Source organism: Labeo rohita, chromosome 25, assembly GCF_022985175.1.
Source record: "Labeo rohita strain BAU-BD-2019 chromosome 25, IGBB_LRoh.1.0, whole genome shotgun sequence".
In the NCBI taxonomy this organism is placed as follows: domain Eukaryota; kingdom Metazoa; phylum Chordata; class Actinopteri; order Cypriniformes; family Cyprinidae; genus Labeo; species Labeo rohita.
Window position 1 is genome coordinate 13319355 of NC_066893.1, and position 19669 is coordinate 13339023.

The 19669-nt window shown below is 34.2% G+C and overlaps 2 protein-coding genes across 5 annotated transcripts in view; both read right to left on the reverse strand.

Moving 5' to 3' along the window:
- Window positions 1-12515, reverse strand: part of gramd4b (GRAM domain containing 4b) — a 48194-nt gene extending 35679 nt beyond the window's left edge. For 2 of the 4 annotated variants that reach the window (XM_051100310.1, XM_051100307.1), the window contains exons 1-2: window positions 12233-12515; window positions 3090-3297 (exon numbers count right to left, since the gene is read on the reverse strand). In XM_051100310.1, the coding sequence (XP_050956267.1) occupies window positions 3090-3297; window positions 12233-12261 (237 nt within the window). In that variant the 5' untranslated portion in view covers window positions 12262-12515. Of the gene's footprint in view, window positions 1-3089; window positions 3298-11957; window positions 12093-12232 lie in introns of those variants that run through there. The other 2 variants (XM_051100308.1, XM_051100311.1) reach the window with 2 other exon arrangements.
- Window positions 12516-14967: 2452 nt separating this feature from the next.
- Window positions 14968-19669, reverse strand: part of celsr1b (cadherin EGF LAG seven-pass G-type receptor 1b) — a 71770-nt gene continuing 67068 nt past the window's right edge. The window contains exons 29-35 of the mRNA XM_051100031.1: window positions 19532-19657; window positions 19277-19413; window positions 18375-18469; window positions 18131-18274; window positions 17818-18030; window positions 16214-16484; window positions 14968-16130 (exon numbers count right to left, since the gene is read on the reverse strand). Of these exons, the coding sequence (XP_050955988.1) occupies window positions 16106-16130; window positions 16214-16484; window positions 17818-18030; window positions 18131-18274; window positions 18375-18469; window positions 19277-19413; window positions 19532-19657 (1011 nt within the window). The 3' untranslated portion in view covers window positions 14968-16105. The remainder of the gene's footprint in view (window positions 16131-16213; window positions 16485-17817; window positions 18031-18130; window positions 18275-18374; window positions 18470-19276; window positions 19414-19531; window positions 19658-19669) is intronic.

A 19669-nucleotide genomic window follows, 5' to 3' on the forward strand; every position in this document is an offset into this window, starting at 1 on the left:
AAGATATTGCAGCTTTACAAAGATTGTTTTCAAGACTAGGGCCTGTGAAGTCCTGTGGATATGAATGACGGAGGGCAATCTCAGCTGCAACAACAGGAAGAGGTCATTTATACAGAAAGAAATACAGTCAAGCAAATGGATGTTTGGGCTAAAACTCCTTTGGGAATTTGGCTGTCTGCCTCATCTCACAACGCAAAGAACAGAAACTAAATGCAGGCTGGAAGCAAGTGACGGGAGTACATGTTTTTTTTTTATTGCTGAGCATCTGTTCAAAAAACTCAAAAGAATATTTTTGATATTCACATTTCTATAAAACCCCAGTTAAAGGGTTACTCCACCCCAAAATGTCATTCTAAACATGTAAAAGCTTCGTTCGTCTTCGGAACACAATTTAAGATATTTTGAATGAAAACCGAGAGGTTTGTGACTGTCCCATTGAATGCCAAGTAAATACCACTGTCAAGCCCTACAAAAGTATGAAAGACGTTGTCAAAATAGTCCATCTGCCATCAGTTGTTCAAGCATAATTTTTATGAAGCTACGGGAATACCTTTTGTATGAAAAGAAAACAAAAATAATGACTTTATTCAACAATTCGTCTCCTCCATGCCACACGGATACGTTTTCTATGTTTTTTTTAATTTCCACTTTGATTCGAACGAAAACAGCGTATCCGCGTGACGCAGCTGACACAGAACGGCGTACGCAGTTTGCGCCCAGCGGATACTCTCCAGAATGGCGCTACGGTGACACGGAGGAGACTAATTGTTAATAAAGTCGTTGCTGTTTTTTTTTTCTTTCCGTAAAAATATGCTTGAACCACTGATGGCAGATGGACTATTTTGACAACGTCTTTCACACTTTTCTCAGCCTTGACAGTGCTATTCACTTGGCAGACAATGGGACAGTCACAAACATCATGGTTTTCATCCAAAATATCTTAAATTGTGTTCCGAAGACAAACAAAGCTTTTACGGGTTTGGAACGTCATGAGGGTAAGTGATTAATGACAAAATTTTCATTTTGGGGTGGAGTAACCCTTTAAAAAATAGAAAAAAATAAATGAATAAATAAATAAATTCACTCATTCATTTAAAAATAAGACTTTTTCTTTTAACGATTAATCGTGCAGCTCTAATTGTAAGCAAATTCTGTCAAAAAAAAAAAAAGAAAAAAGAAAGAAACTTCACTCATAAACCATTTTACTTGTGAAACACAACTTTTCTATCAAAACAGGACTAGGGATGTCACTAACGATTATTTTGGTAATTGAGTAATTTGCCGATTATTCTGATGATTAATCAAGTAATCAGGTAATTATAATTAATTTTTTTGTTGTAATAAAATTAAATTAGCTTTTAAAAGGACTTAAAATACATAAATAATAGCAATGAGGCAATAATAATTATATCAAAAAGTGTCAAAAGCAAGAAATCAGATGGTTTGATTGAACAAAACTGTTAAGATAATGTACATTACACAATATAACAAATGCCTACAGAGGGCGCCAATAATCTGTGTTTAATATTGACTAAAGATTGCATTCAAATATCTGCTTAATCTTTAATATTTGGCCATTTCTTTATGATAGAAAAGCTTCAGCCACTGTAATTTCTTGAATATATGGACATCACAAAACTCAGAGCGAGTGTTTGAGGTTTTATTTTGAAATCGCGATCAACAGTTAGCATACTGAGAAAGATATTGATGTATTCTCCTGTGTTTGCATAGGTTTACAAATGATTTACCTCACAAATCTGATGAAATAGCACACGCTGTGTTCCCAGATGAACGTTATAATAAACCCTAACTCACAACAACATGCAAAGATGGAGTTTGAGACACTCCACACATGTTAATAATTATATTTTGTGTAGCAGCATTTACTGTGAACGAAGCCTCTCTGTACATAAGCTACATGCATAAATAATTAAAGCGCATATATTAAACCTGCATCACATATACTCATTTAATTGAATCATAGCATTTGTGAATTCTTATTCTTTATTACGATTTTTAAATGGGTTTAATGTGGAATGCACCACATTCGGTATTTTGACAATTACTCGTCACAGGCAAAACGCAATTTAGTAATTATTTTTTTTTAAATCGAGTACTCAAATAGAATCAAGCAATCACTGCAGCCCTAAACAAGACGTTAAAAAAAAAAAAATTACTGGGACTTTTATTTTACAAATCTTGACTGATGGATGGCGAAAAGTGGACGTTACATACCAGAATAAGCAGATCTGAATTAGTGATGGGAAGACTAATTTTACTGGCTTGGATCTTTATCTCATTCAGCAAAATTCATTTATCTTTATTTACTCACAATTCTGATTTTTTTTTTAAGAATTGCATGATATAAACTCACAATTCTGACTGAATTTATTTCACAATTCTGACTTATTTTCCCACAATTCTGATTCTGAATTTGTTTTCCTCAGAATTGTGAGATATAAACTTACAATTGCAAGTTATAAAGTCCAATTTTGAGGGAAAAAAAAAAAAAAAATTTAAATTTCTCAGAATTGAAAATTTCTCAAAATTCTGACTAAATAACTCCCAATTGTTTGTAACTCCCAATTGTGTTTATATCTTGCAACTCTGAGTTTAACATTGCAGAACCGCGAGTTGATTTCTCGGAATTGTGAGTTTATTTCTCAGAATTGCGAGTCTGTATCACGCCGATTCAGAATTGCAAGAAAAAAAAAAAAAATTCAAAACTGTGAGATAAAAAGTCGCAAGTATCTTATTTTTTTAAAACAATTTGTTCAGTGGCGGAAACAGGCTTTCACACTAATCTGAATCTAAATCTGAGGACCAAGAATGTAAATTAGGTTTTGATCTCTTGTCGAACTGAATAGCTTTTAATGACTGGTGTTACGAAACCTTCAAAATAGAGGTCAACACCATTTTTCACAGTCATATCACATCTTTACATTTTTCTGCAGAGACAAACAACACAACCACATTTTTTTTTAAAAACAAAATGCATTCAAGCACTTTCACTTTCTGACAGTTTCTCTCTTGACATTTGCCACAGATGAAAAAGAAAAAAAAAAAAAAAAAAAAAACCCATCACTTACAGGGTCTCGCTGCTCTTCCGTTTCTTTGATGGAGCTCCGGTGTTTTACTGGGACGTCGTCATTACATTCGCTGTCAGATGCGTTGGGGGACTCGGCAAGGTCCAGGAACTCATCTCGCTTCGGTCCTCTGAACCTTATCTTATCCAATCGCTTTAGCATGTTCAACACAGAGATCTGTGTCTTTATCTTAACATGGCGGGTGGCAACCCTGTAGAAACAAAAGCGACTTTTAAATCATGTTGACAAGAAACTGTGCAGCGATGAAGAAATGTTGCACAATTGCATAATACATCTTAATAAAAACCTTTATCATTTAGACCAAGTTCTGTTTTTTTCCCACACTGAATAAGAAAAATACCATAAAATGAGTATTTACACTTTTTTAAAAGGCAAAAACACACTTCATTTTGTATGCTATATCATTGTCTAAGTAAAGCCTAGCAGTGGACTAAAACAAAGCCAGCCATTCTTGGTCATAGAAGTCGGCTCAGGAATAACGTGCAACTGACAGTCACTCGCTTGCACAATAATAGTCTCTCTGCACCGGGTATTGAGGCCTGTGAACTGTAGAGGCAATAATGGACTGTTTGAACTCACTGTGAGAAATTGCTACAATCTCAAAGAGATCAGCTGATGTCGGACTAGTGCGGCGCAGAACCCTGTTCTCTACAGTATGTGGGTCAGAGGTAGAGGCCCCATGATCCTCACAGTCATTTCGGCTCATAGCGAGACCCCTGTACACGGTTGATGGTGAAAGTTTGATGCATGAGGAAAACCAGATGGTGATTTCAAATCTTCTCTGGTCTAAAAGTGATTGTTCCTCACCTACATGTCTTTCCAATTTCATATGACTTTAACTTTCTGAACTAATTATTTAGGCTGCTTTTGTGAACTGGATTAACTGATTGTTTAAGAAAAGATTTTACTTATAAGAATCTGTAAATATTGTACATATAGGTTGATATCGGATATTTTAATTGCGTAAGCTGATTTCCACGACTTTTACTTTTAAAGTACCTTTGCTGTCATCCAACAGCAAACTAATAATGCTTTAATAATGCTGTTAAATGTAAAAAATGACTTTTACACACTGTACACTACCAAAGTTTTTGAACAGTAAGATTTTTTGGTTTTTTAAAGAAGTCTCTTCTGCTCACCAAGCCTCATTATATTTGATCCAAAGTACAGCATAAACTGTGAAATTTTAAAATATTTTTACTATTTAAAAAACTGTTTTCTATTTAATTATATTTTTAAAATGTAATTTATTCCTTTGATTTCAAAGATGAATTTTTAGCATCATTACTCCAGTCACATGATCCTTCAGAAATCATTCTAATATTCTGATTTGCTGCTCAAAAAACATTTATCATTATTTTTATGTTGCAAACAGCTTTTTCAGGTTTTTTTAATGAATAGAAAGTTTAGAAGAACAGCATTTATTTGAAATAGAAATCTTTTGTAACATTATAAACGTCTTTTTCATCACTGTTGATCAATTTAAAGCATCCTTATTAAATAAAAGTATTAATTTCTATAATTTCTTCAGTGTATAATGTTACAAAGCTTTTTATTTTAGATACATGCTCAAATCTTTGGATCTTTCTATTTATCAGAGAATCCTGAAAAAAAAAGTACTAAAAGAACTGTTTTAAATATTGATAATAACAATAATAATACCACATGTTGTTGAACAGCAAATCAGCATATTAAAATGATTTCTGAGGGATCCTGTGACACTGAAGACTGGAGTAAGGATGCTGAAAATTTAGCTTTGATCACAGGAATAAATTACATTTTAAAATATATTCAAATAGAAAGCAGTTATTTTAAATAGTAAAAATATTTCATAATATTACTGCTTTTGCTGCATTTTGGATCAAATAAAAGCAGGCTTGAGGCATGAGCAGAAAAAAACATTAAAAATCTTACTGTTCAAAATGTAATGTTATTTTAGTACTATTTTATACTATTATAGTATTTATTAATATAGTAAATCCATTTTTTTTTTTCTTCAAGTTTTAATAATTGTGTTCTGTGCTTGTCATTTTTTAATTACATTTTTTTTTTTGAAAATATTTTAAAAGTATTATGCTTGTAAATATTTATATTTACCAGTTTTAGTTTTATTATTTTAATACTTTAATTACTTAAAACTTTAAAACTGCTTTGGCAACATTTCTCATTTTTGTTTAAGTTTTTAACGTTTTGAATCGAATTCTTATATTTTACTTTATTTCAGCTTTATTTGGATTCATTTAAACATTTCATATAATAAACACTTCAGTAGTTTTAGTTAACAATAAAGCAATTCATTTTTAATGAACCTCAGTTAAAATACTTTTTGAGCATTTATTTTAACTATTTGGAAATAAGAAGTCAGTACATTCTTCAAACTGTTTCCTTTTATGTTCCTTTAAAGAAAGTCAGTCATACAGGATTTTCATATTTTTATTTTGAGGGGAAATGTCCTTTTAATACTATGTGCTGATTGCTACCTAATGGAATCAGCACATTCGGCAGTTAAACTCATGGAAAGATGCAGGTCATGAACTACTGTGCTCTTCCTCAGGCAGCGTCTTAAATGTCTTTGTACATCTAAAAAAAAAAATTCCCTGAGAATGCTGAGGCTAAAACACTAACACAGCTTTGCGACATGTGACTGGATTACATATCCAAAAAACTCCCCAGGAATCAAAGGCCCACGGTGTTGTACAAAATAATGCTATTGGTGTTCCAAACTCTGCATTCCCTGCAGTTAGTTGACCTTACAGCAAACAAAGCAGGCCTGGGAACAAAGCGGCTGTATGCGTGCCTAGACACTCAAAACCTCCAGCCGAGTTCTAATTTCACTTCCAGAGCTCAGACAACATGCTGTACATGATAATGACAGGACTGAGGTTTTTTACGCCAGCCGTCTTGTTCTTAAGCAGCCTGAGTTTGGCATCCTGTGAATTAGAAAGGGAACTTTTTTTGACAATAAGCAGACGTTTCATGCAGCTCACACGAGGGAAAGGGAAATAGCTGGAGCGGATGATATTTATCACCAGTGTCTAGACTTGTCAGATTTACAATGTTTTAACTCATTAGAATGCACTGTTTTATGAGAAATTATGACAGGGTGTTCAATATCAAAACTAATCATGTCCTCCTGATACAAAAGTTTTGCTTGGGAAAAAGCACTACAGTAAATCAGGCCTGCAGTACACTAAAAACATCCTTTTATGAAATCTAAGAAAATAAATTCTTTAAAGGAACAGTTCGAATATCACCCCATGATTTACTCACCATCAAGCCATCTTAGATGTATACGACTTTTTTTCTTTCAGACGAATACAACTGGAGTTATATTTAAAAAAATCTTGGCTTTTCCGAGCTTTATAATGGCAGTGAATGGGTGTTGAGATTTTGAAGTCTAATAAAGTGCATCCATCCATCATAAAAAGTGCTCCAAATGGCTCCGGAGGATGTATAAAAGCCTTCTGAAGTGAATCAATGTGTTTGTGTAATAAAAATATCCATATTTAAAACTTTATAAACCATAATCTATCTTGCGCCAACTGTCGTATGTGCGTTCGCGAAAGAATAGCGTTTCAGCGGATGATGTAGAAGCGTAGTGTAAGCTCCAGTGAGAATATGTTAGTCTCATAAGAATCAAGTTTTGTTTACAGCAAAGAAAAACCTGCATCCTCTTGGCTTATATCGAAATCCGTCCTACTTCATCCGCTGGAACGCCACAGTACCACAGTTAGCGGAAGCTAGAGATAACGATTTATCAAGTTTTTGTTTACACAAATGCATTGCTTCACTTCAGAAGGCCTTTATTCACCTCCTGGAGCTGTGTGGAGTTATTTTAATGATGGATGGAGGCACTTTATTGGAACTGAAAATCTTAAATCTTGGAAGAGCCAGGATATTTTTTAATATAACTCTGTTCATATTTGTCTGAAAGAAGAAAGTAATATACACCTAGGATGGCATGAAGGTGAGGATATCATGGGGTAATTTTCATTTTTGGGTGACCTTAGTCACTAATAGTGTTGTCACAATACCAAAATTTTGACTTTGATACGATAACCGCTAAAATATCACAATACTACTGAAAAAACCTAGAACAACAGGAAAAGTAATTAAATAATAAATGATCCAAATGTAGATCTTAGCTATTTTGGTACGTTAGCTTACAGGATAAAGCCAAATCTTATTTCATTTTATTTCACAAGAACAATTTATATCATGACATAGTCATTTTATCTTTGTTATTAATAAGAACCTAGATGCAAGTAACAAACTAAAGGACAGCTGCAATAAAACAAACACACTAATGAAATAAATAGGACTCTATAAAAGCCGTTTATTTTTTCCTAAATTCCATTTTAATTTTTATAGACTCATTTTAATGGATACATTAGAAAAAAAGTTTATCAAAAAACATGTCTAATTAATTAAAATCATGAAACTTGCAAAATTTAACATCAATTTATTTATAACAAAATTTACGTTTTTAAGGCCCTATGAAATACGTTTTATTATTTTTCTCAGTTTCACTTTTGTTTGTGAATCTCTGTTTTCCATTAATTTTCTGGATTCTATTTTAATCGTTTCATTACATTTTAATAATCAAAAGCACGTATAAAGAATTTATAATAATTAGATTTGATAAAGAATGAATTTATTATAGGCTATTTATTCATTTAGTTATGTATTCACAATTTTCTGGTAAATATTCTTTAAACATTGTTTTAATAATATTTTTATTAGTAGTAGTAGCACTATCCTTACATTACGTAATATATTAATATATTTCTGACTGTCAAGTTAAATCAAACTTTTATTTTGACGGGTTGCTGTGAAGACCTTTAGGGTCTTCATTATATGATGATAGTTTTCAGCAAAAGAAACGGTAAAATGCTCATGAAGTGACTCTCAGAGCAGTTCTAGAGATTATGTTCATATGTTCATGTACTCATATATTGAGGTGGCAGAGGCTGAAAACACTGTGATTGCATGCGTATGTGTGTAGTAAACAAAACTGTGCGTCTGCGTCATTTACTAACACAGACAAGCAGAAACATGGCTTTTATTAAAACGCATTCTTAAAGTACCGGTACTAGTAAAATGTGGAATTGTACCATTTTTAAAAGCAGGGTATCGCAACGCTTTTCAAGTACCGGTATATTGTGCAACACTAGTCACTAAGGCAGCATTTCTAATTTTATTTGTCTAATATTCATATATTATTTCAGTTTTATTTTAATTAATGGGAAAAAACATAGCTAACAATAGCAACACTGATTTGTGGAAACTGTTGCCCTTTCAGTAGGACGTGTAATAAATTGATCTAGGACAAAGGATCCCCACTGAAGGCCAAATACAAACAGGATTGGGAGAACATTTTGAGACACAAGTGGTTGAGCCAGTTTGATGTGCTCAGGGTGGAGCATCAGATTAACTTTCCCACTCCTCACTAGTCTGCACAGCTTTTGGGTGGAGCTCTACCAACAAACAACCTACAATAAAAAAAATTTGAAGGGAATATTTGAAGGGATAGTTCATTCAAACATTCACATTATGTAATCATTTATTCTGACGTCAATCCAAACCTGTATATCTTTCTTCTAGTAGTAATGCCGCTTTGACATTTGGGGTAGAAGTCTGCTGTGGAATGGCAGAAGTGCGTATCTACTGTAGGTCGCATAGCGGTCACAAAGGGGGTGCTCACGAGCATTCTCCAGTAGTGTTGGGCGATATGCTAAATTTTCATATCGTCCGATCGTCAGCCTGTGAGATCGCCAATACACAATATTATCATGCTGATTTATTTAATTATGTACTTACTTAGTTTCATTGCCAGCAAATGAACCAACACCAGCATAAGGCTAAAAGCAGCCCAATGTTTTCAATATGACTTAATTTGTGTTTAAAACGATAACAATTTAATAGAAACATTGTAAGTTAATAATTATAATGCTTACATTTCCTTAATTATTCAAAAAGCAGCTACAGAAAACGAGCAAATGCACGCAAGACTGCATGCTTCCCACCCCGAAACACCACCTTCCACTCAACGTGATTTGTGCCTTTGCGTTTATACGAGCCACCCCACGGCAAGTTTCTGAAGCGCTCCAGAAGCGCTATATTGCTAAATTTAGGTGGCTAGTCTATTTTATTATAATAATAATTGCCAAAGGCATCAGCAACAGGCGATATCTCTGACTATTGTCGATACACAATACTATCGTCTATCGGCACAAACCTATTCTCCAGAAAGCTAAAGTGATGAATGGGATGCCCTACGGTCTTGTGGACGTAACGGACATGCAAACAATGAACACTGTATAGGCCCGGGTATACTTTGCGTCTTGCGCGCAGCCATTAAAATATCTCTTTCAGCTGTAGAAATTAGGAAAGAAGTATTGTAATTTTCCAATGTAGTGTAAAGCAAAAATAATATATCTATGAAATATTAATTTTCATTTATTTTACAGTGCAGTTGTTTTACAATATATGGCTATTACGGTCATAGGAATAACATAATATAAAATTGTTGTTATTATTATTATAATCTAATTTGTTTGTCTTCCTAAAACAACAGTGTGAATGTAATTTTAATTTAGACTGAGACAATATATCACAAATAAAAAGAGGGCTGAGTCCCCTTTAAAGTTCAGGTACAAGTTAATTCACTTTTTTCTGACTTAAATTTTCTTAGCTAAGAACATGGGTTGGAGCTCTTAATTTTGAATTCTCAAAGTGCATTAGATAGAATAATTTAACTTTAAAATTAGCTCCATAATGAATGCGTCTGACTGCACTGCACGTGATGGAAATTTACGACTAATCACGGAACCGGCATTACTGAAGAGATGCGCATCATAATCGCATGCGATTATTTGCACAGCCCTATTTAAAATGTACAAAATCTTAATTTTTTTTCCCAAGTCTTTATTTGTCTTTTTTTTTTTTTTAAATATCGCAATATTGTATCGTGGACTTCATATTGTGATATTATCATCCCTAATGTATAACGTATGAATATTTGCGCTAACGTTCTCGGAATGTTAAAAGAATAGTTATCTAAACTACCCAAACCCGTAGGGAAAGCCAGGTTTTCACAACAAAACCCACCCAATTGCTACTCAAAACTAGCTCAAAAATAACCCAATCATGTTTCGAGGGGGTTCCCCGATAATTTTTTTTGCCGGGATTCCCCTGGTAAAATTAGCATTCCAGGGACTAAATATTATATTATTACGGTAACTTATTCCCTCGGACATAAAAAACAACCTGCGGCAACAGTGTTAAAACAGCGCAAATCAGCGGTAAAACCACAAACTTGCCAACACTGCGTAAAACTTTCGAAACCCAAATTAAAGATATTTTTCAAGAATTCCAAGAGTTATCTGACCCTGCATAAAGAGCAAAGCAACTGAAACATTCAAAAGCACCATTAAAATAGTCCATGTGACATCAGTGGTTCAACTGTAATTTTATTAATCTACAAGAATACTATATATGCCCAAAGAAAACAAAAATACAGACTTTAGTTAACAAGTTCTTCTCTTTTGTGTCAGCCTTCACCGCTCGTTCACAATTCACAATGCATGCAAGTGGTGCTGCTGATGCAGGATTCGGTGTTCTGGCATAGAACCCGAAATACACAGATGATGAACTGAGAGAGACAGACGTTCTAAGTCAGACTGACAGCTCCTGAATCAGCAGCACCACACGTGTTGTGGTACTCTTGTGATACCACGTGTCAAAAACTGACACAGAAGAGAAGAAATTGTTAAAGTTGTTATTTTTATTGCACATAAAACATATTCCCGTAGCTTCACAACAATACAGTTGAACCACTGATGTCACATGGACTATTTTAAAAATATCTCTACTACCTTTCTGGGCCTTAAACATGATAGATGTGTTTCTGTGTATAAAGCTCATAAAGGTCACAGGGTCATAAAGCTCTCAGATTTCATTAAAAATAACTTAAACATGTACAAAGGTCTTACAAGTTTGGAACAACATCAGGGTGAGAAATCAATGACAGAATTTTCGTTTTTGGGTGAACTATCCCTTTAATAAAGACCAGATAGTTTTAAAAGAACGTTATATTAAGGTTACTCGAAGTAACTTTGACAGAACCTTACTAGAACGTTAACTAAAGTACTAAGTTCGTTCCCCTAGCTGTGAATGTGTAATTCACAAATATGCTTTACAAAAAACAACATTCTATGCCTCTGTTGTATTCTATTCAAAACGCCATTCTAGTGCCTAATTCGCTATTAACACCCATTACAATTACATCATTGGTAACCACCATGACTAACACAATAATTTTCCCGGTACTGACGCCACAGAGGGACTTCGCTTTCACTCTCCCCGGTTCTGACAATGACTTTAGCGGTCTGGCTGCTCGTCTGTGCACCGTTCGACCACATCCTCCGACACCGGCATTGTGTTAGACATCTCCATTCCCCCATACTCTCTCTAAACACCATCCATCCGCCCCTATTGTAGTACCCTCTGCAGCTTGCTATATGTCAGCAATGTTTTGCGGATTTATACATTATTCTTCGTGTACTGCGGTGTCCAGTTAAATAATACCAACAAGCTAGATAACACAAAAGCACGTTTTAATCCCAAGCATTCTGCTCCAAGGTTTTGCATCTTCATCACCTCACCATGTAGTTCAAGTTGGACCTCATCAATAAAACATCGAGGGTTGACACAGTTGCACCATCAATAGAATGTCGATTGATGCCTTGAACTAAAAGCCTTTCGTCACTATGAAACATCTTGTAGATCGATGCCGTGTAGAATGGCGGCTTTCGTGCTAGTGGAAAATATTTAAAATCGTTTTCTTACCTCGTCTTGAGGCTAAGCGGTGGTTGTCACATTAAGCCGCATAATAGATTAACAAAAAGCGTGAAATAAACGTATGTACAGAAAACGCGCGGCAGCTGTGCAAGAACTACAAACAATGTGGCACATTCGCGCGAGTGTCGGGCGCGCTATAAATGAGTTTGAGAATTCGAACGCAACAATGTAACAAAAGCTTCTTCAGTCTGTCACATTGTAACAAGCGCCCCGCCCGCCGCGGGATTAACAACCAGAAAGGAAAAGAAAGTTTTCTTACCCACCTTGCACGGAATTCGTAATTAAGTTTCATTAACAGAAAGGCATGAATATTCGAGCTTCGCCCCGCGCCGTCGCCACCTGCTACCAGCTCGATATGAAACCCAGCGTTGAATGCCCGAGCGGACACATTGATCTACCGATGCGATTCCCTGAGCTGTCAGATGTTATTTCCAGCGTTCCTGCAGATTAGAATCGCATGCAAACTGCAAACCATCATTCGGGCTTCGTTTCAATCTGTTGTTGATACCCAGCGAGACTCACTTCACACCAGGAAATTTCGTCAGTGACAGCGACAGACGTTCTTAAAGGGGCCGATAATTGACAGTCGTCTCTTATCACATAGAAACGCACCCTTCTTCGTGAATGAAGTAACATGTGCTCGAATTAGTGTATGTGTTGTACATATTGAACAACAATAGAGGCCCAGTTGTGTCTTAACAAGTGAGGTGGAGATTAATCCTATAACTCTGTCAATCCATGCTTAAAGTTTATGCGTCATATACGCACACGACAGTAAAACAAACGCGAGGGTTTATGTTATGTCTGTAATTCTTTTTTTTAAGTAGACGTGTTTAAACGTGAACACACGCCTTTACGTCTGGACAGCTATGTGACATGTCTTGTTTGACTCGTTTTGGGTGTTTGCACTGCAGTTAACGTCTAACGCTGGATGACCGTGTGTCCACTAGGTGGCGCTCAATGACAGATCAACGTGTTTACATTTAAACGGCTGAACCTTGCCACAAATGATACGTTTTGTTTTAATTACACGTTCTATTTAATTGTATTAAATACACGCAATAACAAAAGTCACACACAACATGCTGTAGCAAAATGTACAATAATACTAAACGTACAGTTGAAGTCAAAAAGGTTAAATACACCGTGCAAAATCTGCAAAACGTCAATTATTTTACCAAAGTAACAGGAATGCATACAAAATGCATGTTATTTCTTATTTAGTACTGACCTAAATAAGATATTTCACATAAAAGATGTCAACATATAGTCCACAAGAGAAAATAATAGTTGAATTTATTCAAATGACTGTTCAAAAGTTTACATACACTTGATTTTTAATACTGTGTTGTTACCTGAATGATCCACAGCTGTGTGTTTTTGTTTAGCGATAGTTGTTCATGAGTCCCTTGCTTGTCCTGAACAAAATCCTTCAGGTCCCACAAATTCTTAGGTTTTTCAGCATTTTTGTGTATTTGAACCCTTTCCAACAATGACTGATTTTGAGATCCATATTTTCACACTGAGGACAGCTGAGGGACTCATATGCAACTATTACAGAAGGTTCAAACACTCACTGATGCAGAAGGAAAACATTTTTTTTAGTGATAGTTGTTCATGAATTTGTTTGTCCTAAGCAGAGCGAGGGGTGTACACTTTTGAACAGAATGATAATTTGTACTTTTTTTTTTTTTTTCAAATTTTGTCTAAATATATTTTTTATTTAGTACTGCCCTTCAGATCATCAAATTCAAAAAGTTTTCACCCCCTGCTTTTAATGCATCATGGTTCCTTCTGGAGCATCAGTGAGCCTCAGTTGAACCTTCTGTTGCAGTTGACTTCAGTCCTTCAGTTGTCCTCAGTGTGAAAAGATGGCTCTTAAAGTCATACAGTCAATGTTGGAAAGGGTTAAAATACACAAAAATGCTGAAAAACCAAAGAATTTGTGGGACCTGAAGAATGTTTCTGAAAAACAGCAGGCAAAAAAACAAAAAAAAACAAAAAAAACAAAACAAAACAAAAAAAATCATTTTTATAAATTTAACTATTATTTTCTCTTGATGACTATATGTATATGTCTTTTATGTGAAATATCTTATTCAGGTCAGTACTAAAGAAAAAAATAACATGCATTTTGTATGATCCCTCTTATTTTGGTAAAATAACATTTTGCAGATTCTGCAAGGTGTATGTAAACTTTTGACCTCAAATGTACATTTATTTATTTAAACATCCCATGATTTTTAAATATGTTGCCATAATTATATGGTTCTTATCATATAAATAATCATGTAAATATATATGCCATTTTTGTCTTCAATAATCATTCAGTACCATGGTAGATGAAATAGAACATATTTAATAAGTATTTTAGTTAATTTTTATTTGTTCACTTAAATTCAAACATTTGGTGTTGGTAAGTTAGGTTTTTCTAAATATTTTGTTTACCAAGGCTGCATTTATTTGATTAAAAAATGTTCAATTCAGAATATTGTGAAATATTACACACATTTAATTTTTATTTGAATATATTTTCAAATGTAAATTATTTCTGTGACACAAAGCTGAATTTTCAGCATCATTACTTCAGTCTACAGTGTCACATGATCATTTCAGAAATCATTCCAATATGCTAATATTGCAGGAATTATATCAAAATAATCCACCTTATTTTTCCCATAAGGGTGGGCATGGCCATTTTATGGGTGTGGCTTCCGGTATCATCTGCATCCAGCTATTTTTAGCTGTACAGAACAGCTTGTTTTGCTGCTTGATATTGCAAATAGGTGTTTCTTACTATATTATTTTAACATATTAGCTTAATTATGAGCACACTGGTTTGTAGTGCAAACCGTTTTACCATTTACTGCACATTGTTATTCTTCTCGTTATTCCCCTTTAGCGGCTAATGAACCGGAAATCTCGGCCATAGGTTTACTTGCGCTTTGAAGAGTAAGGTGGATACCAGAGCAATATTACCAGAGTCATTTCTGTAAGGAAAAAAAGATACAAGATCCTACAGAGTTTTGAATTACATTTTTAAAATTCATTTATTTACAATGTTCAAATGTATTATCAGTGCGAATAGTAAGAATATAAATACCTTATTTTACATGCTGGTATCTAATATCTACGAGCTTTGACAAGTAATGGAGGTATTTCATGGATACACATTTAATCTATTTCATGTGATAATGTGTGTTCACATAAGGACTACAAATCAATAAATGCTTCTATAAACTATTAAAGATTACATAGTTACTGACCTGACATCACTTTCACATAGATTGACCTTTAACATGAGTAAAAACAAAACAACGGCTCCCTGAATTTCTCAGTCTATACTATTTACACAAAGGTTTGGCAGAGCTATAAAATAGTCGACAGGCACTTTAGGAATCTTTAGATTCTCTGTTGGTAAATTAGATGCAGAGCAAATGAAACAAAACACTGTTTTTCTCTGTACAGCACTGGCAGAGACATTAAGGCATGCTGAACACAAGCGAAAAAATACTGTCAGAGGTAATTACTGTAAAACACAAATGCCCATTGAACCCAATGACAGACAGTGTGTATGATGGACATCTTACTAATAATTCGTCTGGGGGAAAGAAAACAACAAATTGAGCTACATCTGCTTAACAATGCACCGTATTTAAAAAAAATCACAAAATAAACATTCAAAACAGTGCTGTAAAAAATACCACAGTAAACATAAATACTCAGTATTGGCATCACGGTGAAATCCTAATTTACAATTTTACAAATAACCCTATTACACATCTAAAATACAAAATGTAACTATAAACATTACTTACATGTCATAAGTCATGTGTTTATGACTGATGAATTCTGAACTGTACAAATGCTAATTAATATCAAAGTCTTTTGCTGTAACTCCAGATCAGATCAGCTTTATCCATTTTGGCGTCAGAAAACGTTTCTGTCCTCGTCCAGATCAATTTGGACAATGTAGCACTTTCTGGGACAGCTAGCATCCATTTGTATAAAACGAACGTTTATAAATACTAAAAACAACTTCAGAGCAGGACCATTTTTGTTGTGCTTTAATACTAGTGGGGACACAGAAACTGGTTCAGACCCGTTCCAGTTCATTCAGCATCCTTCACGAAGATTCATATTGATGTTTCATTGCTGCCACTAGCAAGAGAAAGACAGAGAGGTGTTACATTCAGAATGTGACTAAAGAAATCCTAATGATCAGCATTTGACATCCAACTCACTCAGAATCAAAGTCTTCGTCTGCCAGGGTGACGGGACTCGTGCTCAGCTCCACGGTGATGCCGTTCAGTGCAGACTGGGGTGATAATGGAGGGGGTTTGATGATGATGCTGTTGGCCTCGGTTCCTGAGCGAACCCCCTCGTTTGAGCCCACCGATGGAGTCTTTCGGGGGATCTGGGGTGGGTTGTAGTCGCTGAGCTTCTCCCTCAAGCGGTTCTTCATGTTCTTGTCCGTCAGTGGGGGTGGATATGTGATTTTGTTCTTTAAAATGCCTAATAAAAGTGAATATAACATAATATAATATATATATATATATAAAATATGTTAAAAAAATTCATGTATAGGCACAATTTAATGTGAAGTATTTAGAAATAAATAAATATTCTTAAAAAAAATGTTTCGTTTTAGTTTTTTTAGTTTAGTTTTTATATATAAATCTAAAATATATATTTATATATATATTATTCATATATTAAAATGATAAAAAAATTTTATATATACGATCTTGTTCTTTTAAAAAGGTTATATATACATACGTGTGTGTGTGTGTGTATAGATACATAACAATATATAATTAAAATGTAAAAATATTTTAATATAAGTAAAAATATTTTAATTTTGTAATAAAATTAATGTATAGACAGAATTCAATGTGAAATATTTAGAAATAAACAAATAACTAAATAACCATCACATTTTAGCATCAAATTATTTTTATATATATAAACATCTAATATATATATATATATATATATATATATATTCATATATAATAATTATTACAAATTATTTTAATATACATGGTCTTGTTCTTTTAAAAAGGTTATATATACATGTGTGTGTGTGTAGATAGTTAACATAACAATATATAATTAAATTCAAAAATATTTTAGAAATAAAAAAATATATTTAGAAATAAATATTTATTCTTTTAAAAAATAATTTTGTTGTTGGCACCGATAGCCTTGTGGGCAGCATGCTGGCATACAGCGCCATTGAGCTCTGGGCGTCCCGTGTTCGAATCCTGACTCAAGACCTTTCCCAATCCCACCCCCCCTCTCTCTCCCACTTCACTTCCTGTCAATTCTGATCTGTCCTATCACAATAAAGGCAAAAAATAGATCTTAAAAAATAATAATTCAGTTTAATTTTAATTTTTAGCATCAATTTGACTTAAAATTCTTATTTATTTATAAATATATATTTATATATATTATATATTCATAAAATAAAATCTAAAATATTTGAACATACATGATCTTGTTCTTTTAAGAACGTATGTGTGTGTATAGATACTTTACAATATATATTTAAAATAAAAAAAAATAATCTAATTAGAAAAAATAATTTTGTAGTAAAATTCATGTGTATATATTCTTTTCAAAGAAATAGTTTCTTTTCATTTTTTATTTTTAGTTATCTATTTGATTTTAATATACAACACATGTATTATGCATAAAATACACGTAAAATATATTTTTGTTTTTCAATTTAAAGTACTACTGTGTTTTCACTCTCTTGTTTAATTATTTATTTATTTTTAGGTTTTTTGTTTTAACATTTTTTAAGTAGTTGTACTTTTTAGTTTAAGCAGTTGTTGCTCACCTCTTCTGGGTAACTGGTTGCTGTTTGGCTGACTGGGTGAACTCTCACTTTGAGACACATCTCCATTGTGATTTAATTTATTCCCTTGATGAAGCTCCACATTCACTTTCGTTTCCACCCGCAGTTTCTCTGGACCATGCGGATCCTCGCTTTCACTGGCTGTGGGCGGCTCCTCCGGCCAGTATGGCTTCCCTTGACCAGACACGGCATCAACTGCAGAACAACATGAGTGAAGTTATCAAACATTCAAGTATAAATATGAATAAAACATGTAAAAGAGCAGGTCAGAGGTCACAATAGGGGCTGCAGGCACCTTTAGGAGTGCTGTGGATGGGCGTTCTCTCATTATTCCATTTGGTCCTGGAATGTCTGGCTTCATCTTCACTGTCCGAAGAGTGGGAGGAAGCATAGGAGCTGCTGTGTTCATCCACTGAGAGCTCACTGTCTGAATCTGAGTCTGAATAATAACAGAAAATGAGTATTCACAAGTTCTATGACACCAGCTGAGCCTTCAGTGGTCTTAAAAACAGTTGCATAAGTGTTATTTCGGTCCTCACCTTCTGCCTTTTTACTCTTGTGGAAAAAGAGGGATGAGTCTCCTTCATTATGCCCCACATTTCCACCATTGGACGATATGCTGCGTTTCTTCTCCCTGTGTGAAAACAATATAAAGCCTATGCATTATTACTGAAATACTGTGAATTTGAATCAATCATTACATCAAGTGTAGTCACACTAAAGTTATTCAGTGAAATGTTCACATATGCAGCTGCTGCCAATATAGCAATATTACACATATGACAACCAGGAATTTTTCTTTCATTAGTTAATAACATTTCTATGTAAACACCACGTGCTTTACCGCTACACTTTGTGCATCTAAGAAATAAAACACATGTATCAATACACATTGCATCCAATTTGTAATATACATAACAAATGTATATTTGTAATATACATAACAAATGACATCCTGTGAATTAGGATACCTTTTACAATACTGTAGGACTCTGTCAGTGGTTGTGGTAAAAAATAAGAGTCATAAATATTGCTAAAGTGGCCCCATTGATAATCATAATGAACTTAGTCTCATCTAAAGATATGACCTAAAAACCAAATGCCCCTTTGAGACGTCCAAGCACAATGTAACAGATAATAATTGGTGCAAATAGGTTAGTGAAACAGCTGCCAGCACAGCTGCAGGCAAATACTGCATGAGTTCACGAGTTTGTAATTCCAGATATATTTAGTCCATTAATATATGAGAGAAAAACTAAGGTCTGGGGAAGTTCAAATGATACACGATTCTTGTGTTAAAAAGTTTAGCAGCAGGTATGGAGATATTTCACATTAGCATTTTAAATTAAACATGGATGTTTTTGAAATACTTGATTCTGATTGGTCAGTTGTGGCATTCAGTATAAAAAACTCAAATCAAAAATCACTCCTGGTGTATTACCTGAGTGTGGAAACAAGGTAGCTGCTGCCGTGACTCTTGCCCGATCTAACAGAGCTCTCTAGAGATACAGTGGACTCTCCAATGGTGGTCCGGTACAGACCTCCATCCTCTGTGTAGACGTCACCATTCAGAGAACGCTGAGATGACAGATGAAGAGACTCACTGTTAGTGATTCATCAGTAAATACATTGGGCCTATACATGAATCTTTACATTTTTAATTAACTTGTTTGTTTTTAACATGTGTCAAACTCACTGTGAGTAATGTTGCCCGTGTTGTACTGGGATCGTCAACTGGAACTTTCTTCCCTGTAAAGACACTTTTCAAGTTCCTCCTCACGTCTTTGTTGAGAATACAGTGGAAAAAAAAGATGCAAATTCCCTGGAATGAAAA